The sequence below is a fragment of the Cydia pomonella genome, chromosome 12 (assembly GCF_033807575.1).
Source record: "Cydia pomonella isolate Wapato2018A chromosome 12, ilCydPomo1, whole genome shotgun sequence".
In the NCBI taxonomy this organism is placed as follows: Eukaryota; Metazoa; Arthropoda; class Insecta; order Lepidoptera; family Tortricidae; genus Cydia; species Cydia pomonella.
This window is the reverse complement of record NC_084714.1, coordinates 18674957-18699447: the sequence shown is the minus strand read 5'-3', so window position 1 is coordinate 18699447 and position 24491 is coordinate 18674957. Positions and strand designations below refer to the sequence as shown.

The window sequence follows — 24491 nt, the reverse complement described above, 5'->3', positions numbered from 1 at the left end:
ACTGTAGCCGCAGCGGGAGAACGGCATACGTATAGGGCTATAACCGCGAAAATCGAAGTTCGTCAATTGTGGGCATTTTTCTCTGTCACTCTAATTACATCTTAGTGAGAGTAAAAGAGAAAGATCCCCGCAATTTGCGAATTTCGGTTTTCGCGGTAGACCCCCAGACCTGTACAAAATGGCATCAGACACACGAAGGGTTAATGGTTTCACCTACTAAAGCGCCAATTACATCAGTCCCGATTACGGGCCTGATAATCGTTTTCCGTTTCATGGAATATCAGTACATCTACATCGTTAACAATATTTGCAATATAAAAAATACTTTGTCTCTAATTGCCAAAAATGTTCAATGTTTGAGATTTTTGTATATGAACCTTTTTTTACATTTCAAATATTGTAATCAATATTCCTGGAAAATATTCCTGGTCAGGCCGGGGGGCCTACCGCGAAAATCTAAATTCGCAAATTGCGGGGATCTTTCTCTTTTACTCTCAGTAAGACGTAATCAGAGTGACAGAGAACAATGCTCCAATGCCATAACCGCGAAAATCGAAGTTCATCAATTGCGGGCTTTTCTCTGTCACTCTAATGATTTCTTAGTGAGAGCAAAAGAGAAAGATCCCCGTAATTTGTGAATTTCTATTTTCGCGGTAGGCCCCCTGATATCAGGCCTGATAAAGTGTTGATGTAATTGACACTTTAAGACCTGATAAAGTGTGGATGTAATTGGCAGTTTATTCGACTACTTATCTAAAACCTAATTTACATGCGAGCCGAGGCTTGGCAAGCGTCAGGGAGCCTACCACGAAAACCGAAATTAGCAAATTGCGGGGATCTTTCTCTTTTACTTTCGCTAAAAATGCTTGCAATTGACGTACTTCGGTTTTCGCGGTTATAGCCCGGACGAAATCGAGTCTGATATCAAGCCTGATAAAGTATGGATGTAATAGGGTTGTTTCCAATTTTTTGAAACGCTTGTATTAACTAAAAGTTGCCCTAAAATTCCACTTTTATACTAAAAACGGCTTTAAATATGTTAAATTAACAAAATATATTTTGACAGATGCTTTCGCGCCCAAAACGCTCTTTGAAAATTGTGTGACGTCACAGTTTACGGTTTGACACATAACTACATACACACGTAGAAGATACGAACTGTCAACTGACATTTGTCATTTGTTGTTTTTTTTTCTTTTTTTTAATGGCATCGCGCTCCTGGCGCAATTTGTTGTTTATCGCCTAACTGTCAACAGTGTCAATCCGAGAGTTGTGACGTCATCAGAATCTTCAATGACGTTTCGAGTAAAAGTAGTTTAACATGTTCTTATAATCCAAAATAATTTATTGGGATACAATTAGATGGAAACAACCCTATTGACACGTAAAGCATAACTGCGCCTCTGACGCTTGCCAATTAAAGAGTAAAGTATTATGGAGTGTGGAATTAAAAGAAGGAAAATCTCTTATGGTGGAACTTTCAGCTTTAAATAATAGTTCCTAATCTCTCAGGTGGCGTAAGTTAGGCTCATGGATTACATAAACCATAAAGGTATCATAGTATAGAGATGAAATGGGGGAGGGGCAACAAATAACCCAACCAAATTACGTAGGTTGTTTTTGGTATGTTTTCAGGAATGTTAAAACGTGTTTTAATTTAGTCCCATTGCTTATGTTCTGTCCCTCACGGGCGCACGCGTATAGCGCATCTGTTTAAATACTAGATTCATGACATTTTTAGTAAAGTAAATTAAAATTTTATTTGTGGAACACAGGTGTTAAAGTTAAGACCTTATATATAAAGTAATAAATAGAACTCTGTGTTTTGCCTGTTGGCGCACAAAGATTAAAACTTAAACTTTTATTTTGGTGTATTGTGGCGTTTTTAGATGGGCTCTTTTCATACATAAAGATTTTCTTCCTTTTATTCCACACTCCATAGTAAGTATATTGTTTGTTACCAAGCCTCAGCACGAGAAGGCTTAAAATCGAAAGCGACTTGTTGCAAGGTGAAAAGTGAAAATTCCGGACGGAATTCGGAGATTCTGACGCGTGAAGCCATTTTTACCAATATTATAGTTATCTGTGGATTTCTGGTCACCGGCGGTGGTGGTGTGTTGTGTTGTTTTTTTCTTGGATTTAGATGAAAGAAACTACTTAATACGATTGTTTCTAAAAGTAAATCTCTATTATCTTCAAAATGTCGGAGAAGATGGGGTTCGAGACGTTACGAGCAAAGTATAAAGTGTGTATGATTTAAAAAAATTTAACCTTTAATTTGCTTTTGAACTGTATACATTCATTTTACGCATTTTTTTGTAAAATTTGATTACCCTTGCAGGATGTACTCTCAAAAGCCTTCAGCACTAATAACATTGACTTACTTGACTCGTTCTCTAAGAACATTAACGAGTCAGATAGAAAAGCCGCCATGGACCAAGCATTTCGTGATAAACTTCTAGAGCTTCTCACTGAAGACGCGGAAACGCTTGAGAGCTATGTGAGCTTCTGCATAGAATCGTGCCGACGGCATATGGTTACTCCCACAATGCCCGTCGTGCTTCTCGGCGATATATTCGACGCTTTAACCTTAAACAAATGTGAAAAGATGTTCACCTATGTCGAAAATGGTGTAAATATTTGGAAGGAGGAGTTATTCTTTGTCGCCTGCAAGAATAATTTATTAAGAATGTGCAATGATTTGCTACGGCGTTTATCTAGGTCCCAGAACACTGTGTTTTGTGGAAGAATTCTTTTGTTTTTGGCCAAGTTCTTCCCTTTCTCCGAGCGCTCCGGTTTGAACATAGTGTCAGAATTCAATTTGGAGAATATAACAGAATTCGGTGGAGACAACACAAGCACTCTTAAAGACTCACTGGATGAAGAAATGATGGTGGAAGAGAAAACTAAATTGAATATAGACTACAACTTGTATTGTAGGTTTTGGAGCCTGCAGGACTTTTTCAGAAATCCAAATACATGTTATAACAAGATACAGTGGAAAACTTTTGTTGCTGTAAGTATTTACCAAAATAAAACTTCAGACAGAGCGAGCATACACGTGAGGCAGTTTCCTTGGACACAAAATGGCCAGTTAGTTAGTGTTAGTGCTTCTGGGCATTTTCCGCAAATGCACAAAATGGCCAGTGTAGACGTGCCTCTCGGCCGAGGCACGTAGCACGCGTTTTCCTTACCTGTGAGCCACCTTAGCAGAGGCACGTCTATTGGCTGGTTTTTATGCGAGGAAATTGCCTCATGCATATGCTCTTTCTCAAGTAAGTATTAATAAGAAATTAACAGAAAATATTAAGAAAACAATTATAATTAGTTCTTTTTATTTTATTATTTTCAAGTGATTTTCAGGATCAGTTTAATGCAAAGTATGCAAATATGCATTGGTTTTTGCATAAGCCATTGTCTTGTACTCCAAAATTAAATTAACTGCTTAAACCTAAGTAGTAAATATTATGTATTTTTTAACACTCCTTTTGGCTTTTACCAGCTCCGGTTTGGCTCAGCATTGCTCCGAGGATGGCACAACTTGACGTCCCTATACATGCACGACCACAGATAAAATAATGAATTTTGACAACCTTAGATGGCCGGAAGGGATAGTGCCATACATTAGAAAGGGACAGCATAATTTGTCCCTGAATCGCTGTCAAACTTCAGTTTTGTAGGGAGTGTAATTTCTGTATGGTAATACTATTATTTATTCTGTGCTATACTTTTATTCCAGCATTCCGGCAGTGTCCTATCTGCATTCTCCTCCTACAAGCTAGAAGCCATAGAGCTCCAGAAATCCAAGATGAACCGTCTGAAGCCCGTCACCGATGATGACATGCATGGCATGAAGGAGCAGCACTATTTTGCCAAGTTCCTCACTAATCAGAAACTGCTGGAGCTGCAGCTGTCAGACTCGAACTTTAGGAGATGTGTGCTTATACAGTTTTTGATCCTGTTCCAGTATTTGTCATCAAGTGTTAAGTTCAAGATGTAAGTATGGACTAAAATGTATTCATCCTTACTAGTCCTATCATGTAAACATTCCTGAAGACCTTATCATAATTTCTCTGGAATTACACAATAATCATCACTTAAAATTTTGTTGTATACTTATAGAAACTCACAAAGTATTGAAATAAATCAAATATCCACTGAAAAATATCATTTCTAATTAGATTTTCATCAATAATCACAGTAACGAACAGATCATCTGACTATACGATGCCTAGGTAGTGTTGTTAAAAGAGTAAAAGACTCGCAAACCTTAAAGGTTCAAGCTTTGAAGACTTAAGTGTTGAAGGTTTGAGCTCAAAAACGGTTCAGATCCTTAAGGACTCAAGCTTTTTATGAGCTGGCAAATCTCCAACATGAGCCCTTAAACCATAGTAGTCACAGGTTTTAGCATGGAATTCAAATTAAATTTTTTCCTTTTAATGTCATGTTTTGTGTCCGCTTTATAACTACTTTTGGGTATGTATTATTTTCATATTTTCAGGGAAACTCAAGAACTAAAGAAGGACCAGACAGACTGGGTAAACGAGACCACAGCCCTCATATACCGGCTGCTAGGAGAGACTCCGCCGGATGGGCAGCGGTTTGCAGAGTGTGTACAGCACATACTGAAGCGGGAGGAGCATTGGAATGCTTGGAAGAATGATGGGTGCCCAGGTTCGTGAAGTTGAATAATAGGGATATTTAAGAAAAAAAAATTGACTTCAATGAGGGAGACCAGTGAAAGAACGATTATTGTTGATTTTGGATTTCATACAATGAAATTAAAACGACAGCGTCCTCCGCCTAGTTATGTATAAAAAGGAGGTAACATGTTTTTTTTGTCACTGCACCCAGCTTGACACATTTCAGATTTGCCCTATGGTTGACTGGTAAGATACTCGCAATACGGTATTCAACTGTATTCAATATAAATTATTTCATACCATGCGTGAAATAAAGCACCAGATAATTATTAAAAAAACTAAATAGGATAGAAATATAAAAATGTGCCTTGAAATCTAACTGTGCACAAACGTAAACTATGCATCATTGAAGAGTTCCGTTCTGTTCATCATCAGCAGTTCCATTTCATCAAATGTCACTTCTACAAAATGTAAATACTTGATTTTTTGATGAAAATACTAAGATCACTATGTACACATATGCCTTTAACATTTGAGGAGTTCCCTCGATTCCTCATGGACCCCATCGTCAGAACTCCAACTTGACAAAAAATTGTCTTGAAAATCTAATTTGGTTAACAAACACAGTGAAGAGGACAAATCGCCAAACATGTACTATGCGTTGTTGAAGAGTTCCATTCTGATCATCATCAGCAGTTCCACTTCATTAAATGTCACTTTTTTGAATGTAAATGCTTGATTTGTTAAATAAAATACAAAAAACACTATATGTATGCTTTTCACATTTGAAGAGTTCCCTCGATTCCTCATGGATGCCAGCATCAGAACTGAGTTTTGACAAAAACGGGACCAATCTGTATATATATAATTTCAAACAAAAAAATAATTTTTTTAATCGGTTCAGAAATGTCGGAGTTATGGAGTAACAAACATTTAAAAAAAAAACATACAACCGAATTGATAACCTCCTCCTTTTGATATCTTGAAGTCGGTTAATAAAATAAAAAAACTTGGGAGTGAAGCAACAATGTAACAGGTATGCAAAAGCTTCAGTTTGTTACTGAAACATACACACGGGAACAACATACATAACATACATAAGTACATAACATATAGTAGAGTGACTAGTAAAAGCAGCAAAATGTACAATCTGTCTTACAACTAACAACTTAACAATAGCGCTTTTGTACAAAAATAGTAAGTGATCTCAGTGTCCGTCCCACAGAGTTCCAGAAGCCTAAACCCCCAGCTGCAGGTGAAGAGGAGATTCGCAAGAGCAAAGTCCGAAGACGTCCAGTTGGAGACATTATCAAGGAGTATGAGGGGCAACAGAAGTACTATTTGGGGAAGTAAGTTGTTTGTTTAATAAAATTCCCCTGCGCTTACTAGTTAGAAATCGTGTGATACTACCATATCATACATATTAGAGATCAGCCGAATATATGGAGTTTGCCAAATACGAATAATTGGCCGAATAGGCGGGTCGACACAGAGCGAGCAGCCCCCAAATTTCCCCCGCCCGCCTTATGTGTAAGTTTTGCCTCAGCAAGATGGCGTCACTAAGTCAGCTGTTCAAAATGGCGCCGTACGTAATGACTGCAGTGGCCTGCGTTTCTTTAATTTTGCTATTTAAAGCAACTCAAAAGAAAAAAAGGAAGAAAGGAAGGACACAACAATTTGCGACACTCGTTATTATAATTTTTTTCTAACGTTGTCATGTTTTGACAACTTTTAACGAAAGTACGGCCGGCCCGGCAGGCACGGCCAAGTTCGCACTCGGGCGAGGAAAACGCGCGCGCCGCCTCGGCCGAGGCACGTCTACACTGCTGCACTGGCCGTTTTTTGCGCAAGGAAATTACCTCGTGCGTATGCTCGCTCTGTGTGGACCCGCCTAATAATCAGTTCAAATCTTACCGAACCGAATATCCGGCCAAATTATTCTGTTCATCTGTATCATTCTAATAAACCATTTGAAAACCCTTCTGTTACATTAGCAGCTAAAGATGAATCGCTCCTTAGGCAAATCCCTAGAAACAATCAGGTCAAAAGGCAGGGGACTCTCAAACAAATAATTTTGGGAGATAATACTTACTTGAGAAGTTCTAGAGGTGCTTACATTTACAATGTTGCAACAAGACAAACATAATAAAAAATATTTGCCGAATAATTCGGCCGCATACGAACATTGGAAAGCTTGCCGGATACCGAATAATTACCGTATGTTTGGTTCATATCTAGACCATATTATTGTACTCAGGTTAGAAAAGGTTTGTTTTTGTTGGCAGCAATGATCTGACCAAGCTGTGGAACCTGTGTCCGGACAATCTCTCCGCCTGTCGCACTAAAGAACGGGACTTCATGCCTTCACTACGTAAGTATTCACAATTTCAGAATCTTCTAGCCGTGACTCTCTCTCTCTACATCTTCTTCTTCAAGACAAAAACTACCAGAACGAATCACGTTTGATTTGTCTGAAAGAAGATTGGAGATTTGCATCTTATTTTGTGAACAGTATATTGAAAATAAGTTTTTGGCAATAATTTCATTTTTGGTACAAGCTTTTATCGCTGACTGTACCTTTCTTTCCACAGGCAACTAATTCTCATCGAGACAATTCTAAAAACCCCTTACACAATTAGGTTGCGTTGATTTATCACAGAGTTCCTGTGGCTACCTCCTGTCTCTATCATCAAATCAGGTCGATGGTACGGTCACGTCTGAAAATATAGATACGGGCGACAAAGTATCAAACATATTAATACATCTTAATATTTGGACAATAAGGTCGTGTACAGCTACATATTTTTGGTACTTTGTTCGTATCGATATTTTCAGACGTGACTGTACCATAGTTTTGCTTTGTCACCCGACTTACATATGTATGCCAATTTTCAACTTCATTGGGAACCGGGAAGTGGGTCAAATTTAACTTGCAAGATTTGATTACAGACCGTCAGACAACGGGACAGGTGAACATGTAATCTATCGAGCACACATTTAAGTGATTTTGATTGATTAACTGCTTTATACAATATCAATAAATGTTTGAAAAACAGTAAAATACAAATAGTATCGTTCACTGTTTGAACATATATAAGTATGGAAAAAACGATAAAAATAAACGAACAGTCATACTAGCTACTCAAAACAGTTAAATTTACTGTCTTTTCGGAACAGTAAAATCTACTGTTCTGTTTGATAGGCTCATATGGAATGTTTAAAGCAATAAACGTTAATGCAATTTCAATTGTTTTCAATTTTTTTTTCTCAGTATTGTCCTCGTTACTGGGGTCTTGGCCACTTGGTATATAGGTCAAAAATCTTTTGATTGTCTTGTTTCTGACCACTCTGTCACGCTTAAATTAAATAAGTCGAGTGCTATTCTTTGTCTTTCTAGCTGTAGATTATATTTTACACGAGAAAAATTCAAAACAAAATTTCATGTCATACAAAAAGCTCCAATTCGTCACGCTCAAATAAAATAAGTCGAGTGCTTTTGTATGTCTTTCTAGTCGTAAATTGTATTATACACGAGAAAAATTCAAAACAAATTTCACGTCATACAAAAAGCTCCACTTCGTCACATTTTTTGGGGACAAAAAACAATACAACGAAATGTATTTTGACCCATATGAGTATATGACTCCTATTTCAACACTGTTTTAAACTTTCACGATTTTTACACTATTATTCTCGTTATTCACTAAAACGGGACTTAAACGTTAATCGCATAGATTTTTTTAAAACATCCGACACTTCGAAGAGGACGTTGTCCTCGTGGGCTCGGAGAAAGACTGGCGAAAGTTCACATCAACATCTATGTTTTGCACACTAGGCTTGTCACTCGGTCCGCGCACAGCACGGGTTTAAATCCCGTTCTAGTGAATAAAAACATCTCAGTTTATTTTTAGCTGATTATTTGTTCCGCAGACAGTTACATGGCCACAGCGCTAGAACCAGGCGTGGGTGCGCGGCGAACGGCTGACGGCGCGTGGGGCTGGCGCGCGCTACGCTTGCTAGCGAGGCGGTCGCCACACTTCTTCATACACACCAACACGCCCATAGGCCGCCTGCCCGACTACCTGGCCGACATGGTGAGATATGATGGGCCCTACGCTTGCTAGCGAGGCGGTCGCCACACTTCTTCATACACACCAACACGCCCATAGGCCGCCTGCCCGACTACCTGGCCGACATGGTGAGATATGATGGGCCCTACGCTTGCTAGCGAGGCGGTCGCCACACTTCTTCATACACACCAACACGCCCATAGGCCGCCTGCCCGACTACCTGGCCGACATGGTGAGATATGATGGGCCCTACGCTTGCTAGCGAGGCGGTCGCCACACTTCTTCATACACACCAACACGCCCATAGGCCGCCTGCCCGACTACCTGGCCGACATGGTGAGATATGATGGGCCCTACGCTTGCTAGCGAGGCGGTCGCCACACTTCTTCATACACACCAACACGCCCATAGGCCGCCTGCCCGACTACCTGGCCGACATGGTGAGATATGATGGGCCCTACGCTTGCTAGCGAGGCGGTCGCCACACTTCTTCATACACACCAACACGCCCATAGGCCGCCTGCCCGACTACCTGGCCGACATGGTGAGATATGATGGGCCCTACGCTTGCTAGCGAGGCGGTCGCCACACTTCTTCATACACACCAACACGCCCATAGGCCGCCTGCCCGACTACCTGGCCGACATGGTGAGATATGATGGGCCCTACGCTTGCTAGCGAGGCGGTCGCCACACTTCTTCATACACACCAACACGCCCATAGGCCGCCTGCCCGGCTACCTGGCCGACATGGTGAGATATGATGGGCCCTACGCTTGCTAGCGAGGCGGTCGCCACACTTCTTCATACACACCAACACGCCCATAGGCCGCCTGCCCGACTACCTGGCCGACATGGTGAGATATGATGGGCCCTACGCTTGCTAGCGAGGCGGTCGCCACACTTCTTCATACACACCAACACGCCCATAGGCCGCCTGCCCGACTACCTGGCCGACATGGTGAGATATGATGGGCCCTACGCTTGCTAGCGAGGCGGTCGCCACACTTCTTCATACACACCAACACGCCCATAGGCCGCCTGCCCGACTACCTGGCCGACATGGTGAGATATGATGGGCCCTACGCTTGCTAGCGAGGCGGTCGCCACACTTCTTCATACACACCAACACGCCCATAGGCCGCCTGCCCGACTACCTGGCCGACATGGTGAGATATGATGGGCCCTACGCTTGCTAGCGAGGCGGTCGCCACACTTCTTCATACACACCAACACGCCCATAGGCCGCCTGCCCGACTACCTTGCCGACATGGTGAGATATGATGGGCCCTACGCTTGCTAGCGAGGCGGTCGCCACACTTCTTCATACACACCAACACGCCCATAGGCCGCCTGCCCGACTACCTGGCCGACATGGTGAGATATGATGGGCCCTACGCTTGCTAGCGAGGCGGTCGCCACACTTCTTCATACACACCAACACGCCCATAGGCCGCCTGCCCGACTACCTGGCCGACATGGTGAGATATGATGGGCCCTACGCTTGCTAGCGAGGCGGTCGCCACACTTCTTCATACACACCAACACGCCCATAGGCCGCCTGCCCGACTACCTGGCCGACATGGTGAGATATGATGGGCCCTACGCTTGCTAGCGAGGCGGTCGCCACACTTCTTCATACACACCAACACGCCCATAGGCCGCCTGCCCGACTACCTGGCCGACATGGTGAGATATGATGGGCCCTACGCTTGCTAGCGAGGCGGTCGCCACACTTCTTCATACACACCAACACGCCCATAGGCCGCCTGCCCGACTACCTGGCCGACATGGTGAGATATGATGGGCCCTACGCTTGCTAGCGAGGCGGTCGCCACACTTCTTCATACACACCAACACGCCCATAGGCCGCCTGCCCGACTACCTGGCCGACATGGTGAGATATGATGGGCCCTACGCTTGCTAGCGAGGCGGTCGCCACACTTCTTCATACACACCAACACGCCCATAGGCCGCCTGCCCGACTACCTCGCCGACATGGTGAGATATGATGGGCCCTACGCTTGCTAGCGAGGCGGTCGCCACACTTCTTCATACACACCAACACGCCCATAGGCCGCCTGCCCGACTACCTGGCCGACATGGTGAGATATGATGGGCCCTACGCTTGCTAGCGAGGCGGTCGCCACACTTCTTCATACACACCAACACGCCCATAGGCCGCCTGCCCGACTACCTGGCCGACATGGTGAGATATGATGGGCCCTACGCTTGCTAGCGAGGCGGTCGCCACACTTCTTCATACACACCAACACGCCCATAGGCCGCCTGCCCGACTACCTGGCCGACATGGTGAGATATGGTAATGACTATATATCACACTGTGTGTGATACCATAAACACACTATATATTTTTTTATTTGATACTCTAGCAGCTCTTGTGTTTATTTTGCACTTTTTAAAGTTCTTATATGTGTATGTAGTCTATTTTTGTTAGATTTCACCAACGGTGGACTAACAACAGTTCCGTAGAGAGTTCCACACGATTCGGCGAGAAGTGTTTTCTAGGGTTGCTAGCACACGGAGGTTTAATTAGTTTAAAATTCTATCCTAAAAAAAAGTGTCCTATCAACCTTACATTATGGCTTGATATGTATAGGTCTTTAATATTTGGAACATTGTAGTGTCCAGACAAGATTTTATAGGTCTCAATAAGATCGCCCCGCTTCCTTCTGGCCACCAATGTTGTTAGACCAAATTCCTGAAGCCGTTCTTCATATGTCTTGCCTTTCAATGAAGCAACCATTTTAGTTGCTCTTTGCTGCACTATTGATTTCCTTTTCACTTCTTGATTTCCTTCAGAACATAAAGACATTTAACGTCAACATCCGTACGTTTGCTATGTTCTACTTTATTACACTGTACATAGTAACAAATAATGAATCATATTGAATTTTGCAGGTGAAACGCGTGACCCGCGACGCCGCGTTGGCCGAGTCCAGTAGCAACGGAGACGCCGCTAGCGCCATCAAGCAGGAACTCAAACAGGTATACTATTGCTGCTTTCGCACTAATAATGTTCATATACGTGATTGCTTCCCTTTTGCATATTTCAATGATATTTAAGGAGCTTGGAGTCGAGATGTATGCAAGTTTGACCACACGAATGTTTCCCTACTTTTAGTACCTACACCACGTATTTCGCTCATAGCCCGCTTTTTTATATTTTAACCAACCCTTTAAGACGGCTTTTTTTTTCTTTTTCTTTTAAATCGTCTTTTCAACAAATGTATTCTTCATTTTTCTCTCTGGATATTAACATTATTGAAAATATTTTGACACGTTTTTTTGTATGTCAACCACAGCTTTGCACCTACGTCCTTTTTAAATTGGTCGAGTATATTTTACAACACGGACTGGCGGGCGAGGGGCGGCAGGCAGTAGGACAGATGCAAGACTGCATACTAATCTATTTAACAATTAAAATTTGATTATAATGAAAGTCTCTTCTTTTTCGTCGCAAATCAGTTGAAACCCGTGTGCATTGGTCATTACACACATCGGCTTCCTTATTGCGCGCTCGCTTACAGCTAGCGCGCACAATATCGCCTCGTGTGTGATAACCAACTTATCACACTTGTATCACAATTTACTATTAAAACTGTGTACATGAATAATTAAAAATCGCTACCTATTTCCTTTTATTCCGTGAAAACTCTGGCAACAGCACTTAGTAACCAACTAGATAATGTTTGCAAGGCTCGGAAACCGGTTAAATTTCCAAAACTTGGCGGCGAAAAACCTTTTAATTTTGGTTTCGCTCGTAAAACCGTTATTTTTAAACCGGTTTTTATGATAACAGTTCTCAAATTAACCGGTTTAGAACTATAAAAACCGGTTTCTTCCTATGTCGGTGTCTGTTTACGTGGCATACCACCAGGCCAACGGCCGTAGAGTCGCTCGTCGAATAACCCGTTTATTAGGTTACAATAAAGTTCTTAAAACGTTCGCGTTCTCATTAAAGGTCGGAGGGAAACCGAAATAAACCGGTATTTTAAAAACTGGTCCCGAACCTCGAATGTATGTTTAATGTATAAATAGAGATAACTTTGAAAGGTTAGAGTTATAACAAAGTGTGGAGATCCTTAGCTTTTGTGGAGCAGCGTTCTTTTTTTTGCTGATATGATAATAATAATTTTAAATTGAATTCCAAAAAAAAATATTATTATCATATCATTCTATTTAAAATTATTATTATCATATCATTCTATTTAAAATTATTATTATCATATCAGCAAAAAAAAGACCGCTGCTCCACAAAAGCTAAGGATCTCCACACTTTGTTAGGGCTCTAACCTTGCAAAGTTTTCTCTAAAGTTGGGTATGGTTTCTCCTCAGGAGCCCGCCGAGGAGGAAGTCGGCGAAGAGCAGATGGAGGAGGTGGTGATAAAAGAGGAAGACAACAATGACATGGACCAGGTGGGCTTTTCATTAGACTTACTTGACCAGCAAAGAGTTGTAGAATTAAAATGTGCAAGTTATAATGCTTCAGACTGCAATGAGTATTACGAATTTTATCCTATTATAGTTTGTGTCATCCACGATGACGCGCAGTTTGTCAAATCTAACCTTTATTAACACGACAATACAAGTCAAGGCACGCGGTGTCGTAAATGACACGACCTATGTGGCAATGATAAAAGCAGGGACCGGACAAAAGCTTTTCAATGGGACTCCCCCTTTAAGACGGCTAACCCAGAAAAAGACTTACCAGTTCGAACTGCTAGCCCATTCATTTGACTATCCCTGACCAAAAACTTACCAAACAAAGTGCTAGCTTAGATAACCCTTAGCGCTTTTTTTACAATTTTCCCTTGTTTTTGCCTATTTTTGTAAGTAGCCAGTATTGATTGTCATTTATACATATTTTTATTAGTACGGTGTAAATTAGCATGCTTATATGCTAAAAGAGTACCTAAGGCATTTTTCTCCAATATGTTGTAGCAAAAATAGTACGGGAAGTTCTTTGTTATGGTCAAAACACAAATTACAAAAAAAATCAAACCATTATTGTCGTGTTTTAGCGGACGGGAAAGTTTTTACTGTATTGTTTTTTACTTTTTAAAAACTTGTATCCACTAAGAAAAACGCATACAGCCAATTAATATAGCCGCGGGCTGCGTCTACACGACCCGGTCAGCATCATTTCAAACTATAGGATAGAGTCTTGTAAGACCGACGTGTATGATCGTGTGTGAATACTGCTTAATAAAATATATAAAAAAAATTTTTAAGGATCTCGTGCGTGCAAATAAAGCTTATATTGCACAATTATATTGAATGGTACTGAATAGCAGAATAGTTCTGCCTTTGACTTTTAAAAAATAATTAAAGAGGGAAATTGATTTTGACGTTTTTGATGTGAATGTTCGATTTGAGTGATGGTTCATGTTTAAATCATGATTGTTTTACCTGATTTTCTCGCATGTTTGGAGAAAAGCGCTATACAGCGTGGGCTGATAAAACCCGACAAATTTTAAAGGTGTATTCTTGACCGCATTTAGAGACTAAAATGTGATACAAAGTTTCCTGAAATCGGTCTTGTTTTAGAGATAATGACAATTTTTATAAAAAATTATGTAATAACTTAGTGAAAAACGCATTTTTGGCTGCGACGCCGCCACTATGTGACTTGGTTTAGATATACCTGTTGGCAGACATAAAAGTTTTATAAGAAACTCGCAATTTTTAGTGTAAATAAAAAAAAACTTTAGTTATTCGTTGTAACTAAGTTTTTTTTCGACAAGATGTAAGAAGAAATAACGTGTCGTATGAAGAAAAAGCAAAAAAAAATTTTTTTTGTCGCTTAAAAACATTTTTTTGCTGAATTTTCCCAAAACTTATATAACATTTTTTGCTCCTCATGACCTCAGGAATGCGTGGTTAAAATATGTCGGGTTTTACCAGCCAACGGTGTATAGGCCTCGGCAGGAGGAGCAATAGGGTTGTTTCCAATTTTTTGAAACGCTTGTATTACGTTCTATATCAACTAAAAGTTGCCCTAAAATTCAACTTTTATACTGAAACCGGCCTTAAATATGTTATATTAACAAAATATATTTTGACACATGCTTTCGCGCCCAAAACGCTCTTTGAAAATTGTGTGACGTCACAGTTTACGGTTTGACACATAACTACATACACACGTAGAAGATACGAACTGTCAACTGACATTTGTCATTTGTTGTTTATCGCCTAACTGTCAACAGAGTCAATCCGAGAGTTGTGACGTCATCAGAATCTTCAAAGACGTTTCGAGTTTGGTCACGTGACGTGTGCCAAAAGATATTTTAAATTCAATATTTACAAAAATATGGTCATTACAGGTCCCCTAAAAGTAGTTTAACATGTTCTTATAATCCAAAAGAATTTATTGGGATACAATTCTGCCCTAAGATTTGTAGATGGAAACAACCCTATTCGTGGATTCGTCTTCTTTGTCGGACGACGCGTAGCTCATCCACGAATTGCCATTTCCCGGCGTGTATATAGTATCGCTGAGCGGGTGATAATGTGCCCGTCGCCGGCAGGGGCCCGAGCCGACCACCGACGAGTACGACGACAAGGCGGCGCGCTCGCGCGTCACCAGGCTGGCGCCCGCGCAGCTGGACGCGCTGTGCCCCGCGCTGCCCGACTGGAAGAAGCTCGCCGCCAAGCTCGGCTACAAGCCCGACGAGGTACAGTACTTCGAGTCCGAGAACGCCACGGACGTGCTGCGGGCCAAGAACATGCTGCAGCTGTGGTGCGACGACGACGAGGACGCCTCGGTGGAGAATTTACTTTATATTATGGAGGGACTTGGGATGGCCGAGGCGTGCGAGGCGCTTAAAAACGCGAAGTGATTAAGTGATTTAATAAACGTTCAAGTGTGTACAAATCGGACTTTTTTAAACCGATCCTATAATGTTATCTGACAGCTCCTTTACATGCAATGTGTTTAGGTATATTTACATATGAAACTTGTTATTTCGATACCCTAGTTCGCAATCGTACTAATTGTGGAGAAAATTTGTTGAAATTAGTACTATAGTGCCCAAAAATTGTTATTACAACCAAATTTTCCGACATGTGTAGTAATAAGAGCAAGAATAAGCTAAGTATTTTTAATAATGTCACAGTTAATGTTGTGTTAACCTGTGGAAGAAAAAAACCCCTTCAGGCCTACTTGCAGAATGAATTTAGAATTTAACAAAAAAAAGCGGGCAACTCGTTGGTATCTTCCTAGAACGTGAGAATGTAGAATGTTTTACCGCCTGAGGTATTTCCTGATCGTTATGACATGAGGTTCTTCAAGAAGTGAGTATTCTCTTCTTGATCTTGAAGAACCTCTCTCTCAAGGGTGTCGGCAACGCATAAGTGGCTCTTTCAAAATCTCGAATCGCCCATAAACAGAAGCACCATCAAGCGACTCGTGTGTTCAAACTCACACTGTTACAAACTCGCCGCCACATCGAATTAACTCCAGAGCAACAGCGATGACGTCCACCGTCACGTCACCGGACCGGTTAGCCGGCGACGGGGCCCGGGCCCGCTCCGCGGGGGGACGATCAGAATCGTAGTAACTGCTCGCGGATCGCACACATATCGCGTCGCGTCGAAATTAATTATAGAGCTATCTTTATAACTACCAGTAATTAAAATACAATACAATACAAATATTCTTTATTGCTCACCAATATGAAAGAACATAATGACATACAACTTAGACTATGGTAGACAACGGGCGATCTTATCGCTAAAGAGCGATCTCTCTTCCAGACAACCTTAGGGTACTAGTGTTTACAGTCCGCTATAGTTTTATTTGGCAGTCTAGATCTCCTAGATTCAACGTACTACACGAATTAGGCACTAGACGCAACATATGTGTGCGCGAGCCGTTATTTCGATTCTGACCGTCCCCTCGCGGAGCGGGCCCGGGCTCCGTCGCCGGCTAACTGGTCCGGTGACGTGACGGTTGACGTCATCGCTGTTGCTCAGAGGGTCTACCGCGAACCACGTTCGACGTGTTGCCTCTCTGTCGCACTTGTGAATTCGTACGTAAGTGTGACAGGGAGGCAACACGTCGAACGTGGTTTGCGGTAGGCCCTCTGGAGTTAATTCGATGCGGCGGCGAGTTTGTAGCCAACAATTTCACTCATTTTACTAGCTATGAGTAAGGTCTCCCGGTTCTGCTGAAGGTGTAGGCGACTCCAGCAGACTAGAACCGCCTACCTGCGTTAGTCCTGCGCAGTCGAGCGCCGTAAGCGGGGATGAAGGAGTCCTGGGGGCTGAGTCGACCGGGGGTCGGGGTCAGTTACCCCCCTAGACAATATGCCCTTTTTGGTCCGGATTTCAAGCGAAACGGTAGCCCTGTAGCTAGCCACTGCAGGGAAATGGGGGGTTTTATACGTTGCGGTCGTCCGCGGTAACGACACGGTTTATCGGCATGATAAAGCAGGCGATTAAAAATTATTGGATCGTAAGCAGTCGCTTGTATACTATGATCAATATCGTTCATGATTTACCGTTAGAGCGTTTTGATGACAAAGAAGCAGAAAGTGCCTTTTTATATTTTTTATGCATATCTTTATTGTCCAAATGAAAGCGTTCATCAAAAAACAAAATGACTTGATAACTTTTTTAGCAGCTGTTTTTCTCCAAAGGTCATCCGATATCTGATCGGATAATGTAAAAATGCTCTTACGGTTTACAGTAGCATAGAAGCGACTATGTCCTCACATTTATGTTCCCTACTTATCGTGACGATAATTCGTGTGGTTGCGTTAGACGACGGTATAAGTGTACAAACGCCCAATGGACACGCGTCCCGTATGGATGAGGTGATACGGTCCGCAGGCGAGATGTGGGGAGGGTGTAGGTAATAAACACTGGGGCTCGGCCATGCTGACGGGGCAAGGGCGTGTGGAACCCCTGGGGTAAATCGGATCGTTTTCCCCAGCCACGCATCTGCAGCTCCCGATGTCGCGCATGAGTCCCAACTCAACACATCTATACCTCTTTGGTAGTCCTGGTGTCGAATGACATCCCCAAATGTGCGGGCTCCGTGGAGGGTGGGAAGCTCGAGAGGTGAATTATTAAGAAAAACAATTATGGATGAACACAGATCCCAAAACCCTGATGCTTCTGCAGAAGCGAGATTAAACATGGACTCAGATCCTGGCGAGGGCGACCGGAAGGAAAAACGTATTGGCACGCAAGCAGACTTAAGCGGAGGGCGAAAACGCAAAGTCATTCGTGCTGCCACTTTGTTCACGGTAATGACAAATCCCTTTACTGAATTGACATTAGAGCAAGCGGAATATATTAAGGGTGCTCTCGAAAACTGTATTATGAGGCTTGCTGACGCACAGACTGAAGACACCTACTGGCCCACGTTCCTGGGAACACCAGGGTACAGTGAATGTGTGCTCAAGCTGCGCTGCGAGGGAATGAAAGACGTGGAATGGCTGCAGAACACTGTAGCCACAATAACCTCACCAATCCCGGGTACTAGGCTAGTAGTTAAACGCCAAAGAGACATCCCAAGAAGATTAAAATCAGCAGTCTTATTACCACATTGTTCGGACGACACCGAAACTATCCACAACTTATTGATTACTCAAAACGAGTGGTATAAGATCAGCAAGTGGGCTCTTTATAAAGCGGAGCGCACCGAGGAACCTCCAGGTACCTTGTTAGAGATTGGTATTCCATTCGACGAGATACCAACGGTGATGGAAAGGGAAAGCAGGCTCTTGTATAAAGAGGAGGTCGGTTATATCCGCTTTTTTGGGAAAATGGGTGAGCTGCAAGATATGCCACCACCCTTTATGTTAAGATTATTAGGAATCGGGACCTCTGATGGTTTATCCAGGGCCGGACGTAGGGTGGAGCGAGTGGAGCGGCCGCTCTAGGCGCCGGTAGGGGAGCTGAGCGTCAAAGTTAGAACACGATCCAAAGGCTGTCTGTCCGCCGGGAGATAGACCTGAAGGCATTTCTTAGGCGACGCAAAAAATAAAAGCTGAGTTCCTCATAAAGCCGAAGGCGCAGAGCATCTCAGCGAAGCGCGTTGTTGTATGAACCAATGGACCGCAAGCGTGATGATGAGCGAGCTTCGAAGCCCTAAGAAACAGAAGGGCGCGTCCCACGTAGTGCCAAAATACCGTAATGCGCATTCCGAGGCTGCAGACTGAGTTACTGCAGAGCCGTCTAATTGTTATAAAAATAAATTGATGGCGAAATAAGAGATCAGACGTTCGAATTTGGCATCCCGTGAAGGCTGAAGGCTCAAGCAAGTTCCGCTTTCAAGCGAGGCCAAAGGCCGAGCAGCATGAGAGCTGAAATCATATTGATTCAATTCCAAGCTCTGCTCTCCTGCAGCTCTCTTTACATGGAAACGCACAGCAATCGGGCGCTTCGGGCCTTAGGCCTTATGTGGAGTTCGGCCTTCGGTGTCACTTCAACTTGGCCATTGATGCAATTTACTTTTCTCTCGCAAGCCTTGCCTTTGGCCTGGAACGGAAGCTCCAATCCGACGCTCCGGGTCATCAGCGCTTTGCCGAGCTTGGTCTTCGCCCTTGTTTTTTAAAAAACAGCCATTTGTTTCTGTCCGAGCTCAGTTCGTCTGACGCCCTTCTTTTGTAGTAGTAAACGCCAGTTGTCTCCAGGTGTTTAGCCAACGTGCAAATCCTTAACGATCCGTAGCGTAACGTACTAATGTAGTCATCTCTCTATCATTCTTCTATATTTGTGAGAGGCAACACGTTGAACGTGGTTCGCGGTGGGCCTTAGGGAAGAGCTTGAAATGGTCGAAGTATACTAGGTACCTTGGAACGCTAAGGGCCTCTTTCACAATGTCCAAGTAAAATCCTGGATAAGCTACTAACCACTTATCTGACGAATAAAGATGTCGTTGGCATTTCACAATCTTCAAATAAGCTTAACTGGTTGATAAAGTGCTAAGTTTTGCAGGAAGTTTTATCTAGAGCAGAGCCCAACTGGGGAAGTACCTCCACCTTACAGAAAACCGCAGCCAAATAACACTAGACCCTACTCATAGTGTTGTGTTCCTGCCGGTGAGTAAGGTTGCCAAAGCTCAACGAGGGGGGGGGGGGAGGGGTGTTAGGGTCGGCAACGCGCATGTAACTCCTATGGAGTTGCAGGCGTACATAGGCTGCGGAGATTGCTTACCATTAAAAAAAATTAGCTATCCGATACTTTACTAGGACATTGTGAAAGAGGCCCTTAGTGATAAAACTATGTAATTGTTATTTTAGGTAACTGAATGAATATTTTTTTATTTAATTATATATTACCTACCCGTTACACCTAGGTGGTTGTACGGTCGTCTGAAAATATCGGTACGTACAAAGTACCAAAAATATGTACACACTTCCCTAATATATGGGCCATAAGGTCGTGTATACGTATTTTTGTTGATGTTTTCAGACGTGACTGTACGTACAGTTTGCCTTATGCCTCGAAAACACTACAATGTTATAATATAAGTACTCACCCTAAATGCGCCGCGGCGGGTGGAGTTCAATCGATATAGCAAATAATGCAAGGGAACAAATGTACCAGTATTTATTTATTCGAAAATCGTACTGGCCACCACAAGCTGAATATTGTCTATGAATAAATAAATAAAAATATAACTTTTTCTTTCCACAGTTGGACAAATGTATGAACATTCATTTTCATTTTGATTTATTTTAATAAAATAGTGTTTCTAGTAGCCTTCGTTTTTTTTAATGTCTCACAGGAGGTAAGAAAAGTACAGTACCTATACTCCTCGGAGATAAAGCTGTTTTTGTCTTGGGCGCGCTTGAATCGCTTACTGTACTCAGGACTCATTGTCAGTCTTAGTCTTCAACTAATAGCCCCCTCGCTGCGCTCGGAAGTTAAATCTAAGTCCTTCCTTACGTTCAGGATTCAATATCGCGCCCATACATACGTGACATAAAACAGTACTTTATCCCCTTGGTGTATAATCTACTATTGTTGGCATTTAATTTATAACCTAACATTTTTACGGAGGTTGTTTTCACAGAAATGTTAATGATTATCATATATTTTAACTAGAAATTTCTCTCGTGTCGAGGTTCCCTAACAGTAAATGTACAGAGAGCAGCGGTGCTGACAGCTTGGACCGTGGCGTCTCTCAGGTCAGATAGAGAGCACGAGTGCGGGCACGCGGGGCGATCCAGCATGCCATGGTATTTCTTGTTTATTCTCTCTTCGTCTAGTTTATTCTCTAACGAAAATGGGTTGTTTCTGTTGTGAAGTTTTTGTTCCACTGCGATATGACCCAAACAAAGGTGTTAGTCTCTAGGGGCATCAACGCGCCATGCTCCAAACTCTTTAAGTTTACTCGCGTGTAGCTAACAGTACAATGTTATTCTCTACTATTGAAACATTTGAAACGGTGCGCCATGGTTTGCGGTGCTAGAAATTGATATTAACAAAAGATTTAAGTGTATAAATTGTTAATAGAACCATTTTCCCAAAAGGTTGCGCGATCGTAATGCTCGAATTAATATCATATTATTTATTTCATATCATATCATTTTAAAAACAGATTTTATAGTTATTTGTTATACAATGGAGGCAAAGTTTATTGTGGTAATGATACCCGAGCAAGTGAAAGATTACAAAATTGAACCTCGAATGTAGCGAATGGTTAAAAAAGTGGAATCTTGAGCGTGGGGACAGGGTTTAAGGCATTAGGGTTAAATGGACCTTTTTTTTTTTTTGTTGACGGAGTGGGAATGCATTTACGCACGGTGTGTGGGACTCGCCACTCCTTTCCCCTCTCCAGGGAAGAGGGGGGGAGAATTTAGCCCTACCCACTAAACCCACTCCGGCGTTTCACCCTCTCTGCCGTTAATGAGGGCGCACTGGGATCGATGATGACATTCACCACGGCGCCCTCCGAGGGTTAAATGGACCTTGCTGCCGCATACTGGGTCAATAAAAAAAAACACAAAAATACTACCTGTGAACATTATAAAATTGTTATACGGAATTTTCACATAAAAATCAATTCTAGCAGTAGTTCAAAAAAACTATTAAATAAAGTAAACGTCCTCGACTTCTCTTGCTTGACACCTTGACAATAGTATCCAATGACATTGTATTTGGACTTGATTTGGGCGTGACGAGTACTCTGATGTGTATATGTACCTTAATTACTTTAAAAAAATGCAATGATATATTTTTTTTTTATCTTTGAACCTCACCTCAACCTCACTGTCCAAGGCCCTAGATCACGCGGCAGCGGTAGGCCTAAGCGCTGGCTGGACGTCGTGATAGCGCACACGGAAGAGAACAATCACATCTGAGGATGCTGAAGACCGGGCAAAGTGGAGAAGATTAAGTAGGACCCTGGCCTGGAAAATGCTAGGTTGAAGAAGATCTTTGAACTATTGACAGCAAGCGCTAATATTAATGTAACATCAATATCTTAAAAGTATTTCAGTGAACTCGTTGAAAAGTAGTTTACGCAATCTTCAAATCTACTTTGACTTCTCGAAGATTCTTAAAACGCTTGAAATTGATGAAATGATAAACTGCTATAAATTTATCGCAGCTAGAAATTCCTCACGTCCATAAACATTTTTGCCAGATTTACAGAACTATTCAAGCTGCTCCGAAATTATACCTTGCACGCATTTCCTCATCGCTGACTCACAGTGCTCCCGAAACGGATTATGGCGTACCAATTTCAAACAAAACATTGTTAGTGGATTCCCACCTTTATGCAATGGCGTTACAGTGTACAGCTTTCGGGTTAGGGCGGGAGGAACGGCTAGTTAGAGTTGAGCTATCACACCTCCCACGTTCAGTGATATCGAAGACGATAACCGTAGAGGCGCGGTTTGGGCGATGGTTCAACGCTCGGTGGCGATTCGTGGTGTTTACAGAATCGCGGAATAGTGTTGCACCGAATTAGTCCGAATGCGTCAATGGTGGGCGCGCGGCGCGGCGCGCGCGCGTTCTTGTCCCGAATTATCGATACCGATTTTTACGATTCGACGCGGTATTTTTATATTAAATATGTTGGGAGTGACGTGAGGGGAGTGAAGGATTTTTAAGAACGATTTTTTTTGTAAGTTTGTTTTTTTTTTCCTTATATATATATTGTTTGAAATTTGCCTGCACGTGATAATATTCTGTTGGTGTTAAGAAGTTTAGTGTAGCATCAAAAATACTCAATCTTTCTAAAGTTCTAGGTTTTTTCAATCACTTTATATTCCCGTGGTTCCAAAACTTCCAACGGTGTCCGTAGTATCATTGAGCGACTGTACCAAGGAGAAGTTTCCAAAGTTGCCAAATTTCTATAAGAAAAGTTCACAGAAATTTAAATTAGCAAACATGTCAATACTTTAATAAATACATGCTTTACTAGATATTTCTTCTATTTGTGTAATAAATATGTGAGTCATAATACTTTTTTGAAAAATTCCCACAATCTTTCTGAATGGAAACTTTGCTTTAAATTCGTGTAAGTTTACAGAAATTTCCGAGAATATTTCTGCATTTTTGAGAATATTCTTCACCTTGCACATTGTTAGTCCGTAGTAAGGCCTACAATAATTTTTACTGCCTCAAAGGTTTTCCTACAATATCTTGTTTTTGCAAACAGTTTTCATTACATTTTAATAGTTAATAATAAGCTTGATGTTTTCAAATGGTGTAGCACCATTAATACCCATACATATCTCATTGTATATCATATATCATATCATCTTTATGTCGGGAAGATGATGAAAAATCTTTGATATCAAAATTTAAAAAATCTACGAAGCTTGCCATTTTTAATATGAAAATATTACAAAAAGCCAACAAGGTGATATTCGCTCCAACTGTAGAAGATACGAACATTTGCATGAAACCCCAATGTTATTTTTAAAATATAAGGATCAAAACGTGGCACGCGAAGCCATAAACTTTTATGACGAACGATATACGATCTTTAAATATAGTATGTTGGTACAACACATAAATTTAGCTCTCATATTCATGAATAAACTGCATGAAGTGGTTAGCAACTAAGTGTTACATTAAAGCATATTTCTTAGATCTTAAGTGCATTATGAAGTGTGAACGAAAATACCGCGGTTTTAGAGCAGACTTAAGATTATGCAGACATTTAGGTTTTAATGTCTCTTGTTTTCGGTAGTTGGGTTATAGTTTTCTTCCCTGACTTATTATTAAATGCTAATTAATTACAATGACAAGACGTAAGTTTTTTATTTCATAAAAAAGTGGCCAAAAACCAGACAACGATATAAAAATCGATCCAATTAAAGACGAAAAATTACTACGATCCCGCATATTTCTGAACCTTTGCATGTAAAATTGTACAGTCAATTAAGGTATTAAATATCGATACGGACAAAGTGTCAAAAATATGTATACTCGACCTTATTACCTATATATTAAGGTAGTGTGTACCTACGTATTTTTGTCACTTTGTCCGCATCGATATTTAATACCATGACTGTACCTATCTACTTATGGTCGTAGTAAGTCGTAGGTTGGTAGGTAACTAAAGAGCCTCCAGGTGTTGTTGGTAGGTACCTAAGAGCCTCCAGGTAGAGCACTGGTTGTTGGAGGTACCTAAGAGCCTCCAGCTACCACGAAAATAAATAAAAAAACGTTATTTGCTTCGCTATCACTCTTGGATAAATATGCCACATTGCATTGCATATAAAGTCAGACCAAGATAAGTTGGCAGCGATTTTGATAGCCCAAACAGTTAAGGTGTTATTTTA

At 41.8% G+C, this 24491-nt stretch overlaps 2 protein-coding genes across 2 annotated transcripts; both read left to right on the top strand.

The window, feature by feature from the left end:
* Positions 1-1972: 1972 nt before the first annotated feature.
* Positions 1973-15610, top strand: LOC133523786 (THO complex subunit 1). Its single transcript, XM_061859517.1, has 10 exons — positions 1973-2245; positions 2342-3016; positions 3740-3996; positions 4502-4674; positions 5869-5992; positions 6929-7014; positions 8574-8737; positions 11635-11721; positions 13072-13152; positions 15264-15610. The coding sequence occupies exons 1-10, from the start codon at positions 2201-2203 to the stop codon at positions 15573-15575; spliced, it is 2004 nt and encodes a 667-aa protein (XP_061715501.1). The 5' UTR covers positions 1973-2200; the 3' UTR covers positions 15576-15610.
* A 659-nt stretch (positions 15611-16269) lies between these two features.
* On the top strand, positions 16270-20446 carry LOC133523785 (uncharacterized). Its single transcript, XM_061859516.1, has 2 exons — positions 16270-18860; positions 19535-20446. Exon 1 carries the CDS (start codon positions 17751-17753, stop codon positions 18624-18626), a length of 876 nt encoding a protein of 291 aa, XP_061715500.1. The 5' UTR covers positions 16270-17750; the 3' UTR covers positions 18627-18860; positions 19535-20446.
* Positions 20447-24491: the final 4045 nt, after the last annotated feature.

Excerpts from the sequence above, each read along its gene's own strand:
- LOC133523786 (XM_061859517.1), top strand. The coding sequence starts at position 2,201 with ATGTCGGAGAAGATGGGGTTCGAGACGTTACGAGCAAAGTATAAA. Across the intron at positions 3,997-4,501 it reads TCAAGTGTTAAGTTCAAGAT|GGAAACTCAAGAACTAAAGA; the intron begins GTAAGTATGGAC and ends TCATATTTTCAG. Across the intron at positions 13,153-15,263 it reads ACAACAATGACATGGACCAG|GGGCCCGAGCCGACCACCGA; the intron begins GTGGGCTTTTCA and ends CGTCGCCGGCAG.
- LOC133523785 (XM_061859516.1), top strand. The coding sequence starts at position 17,751 with ATGACATCCCCAAATGTGCGGGCTCCGTGGAGGGTGGGAAGCTCGAGA.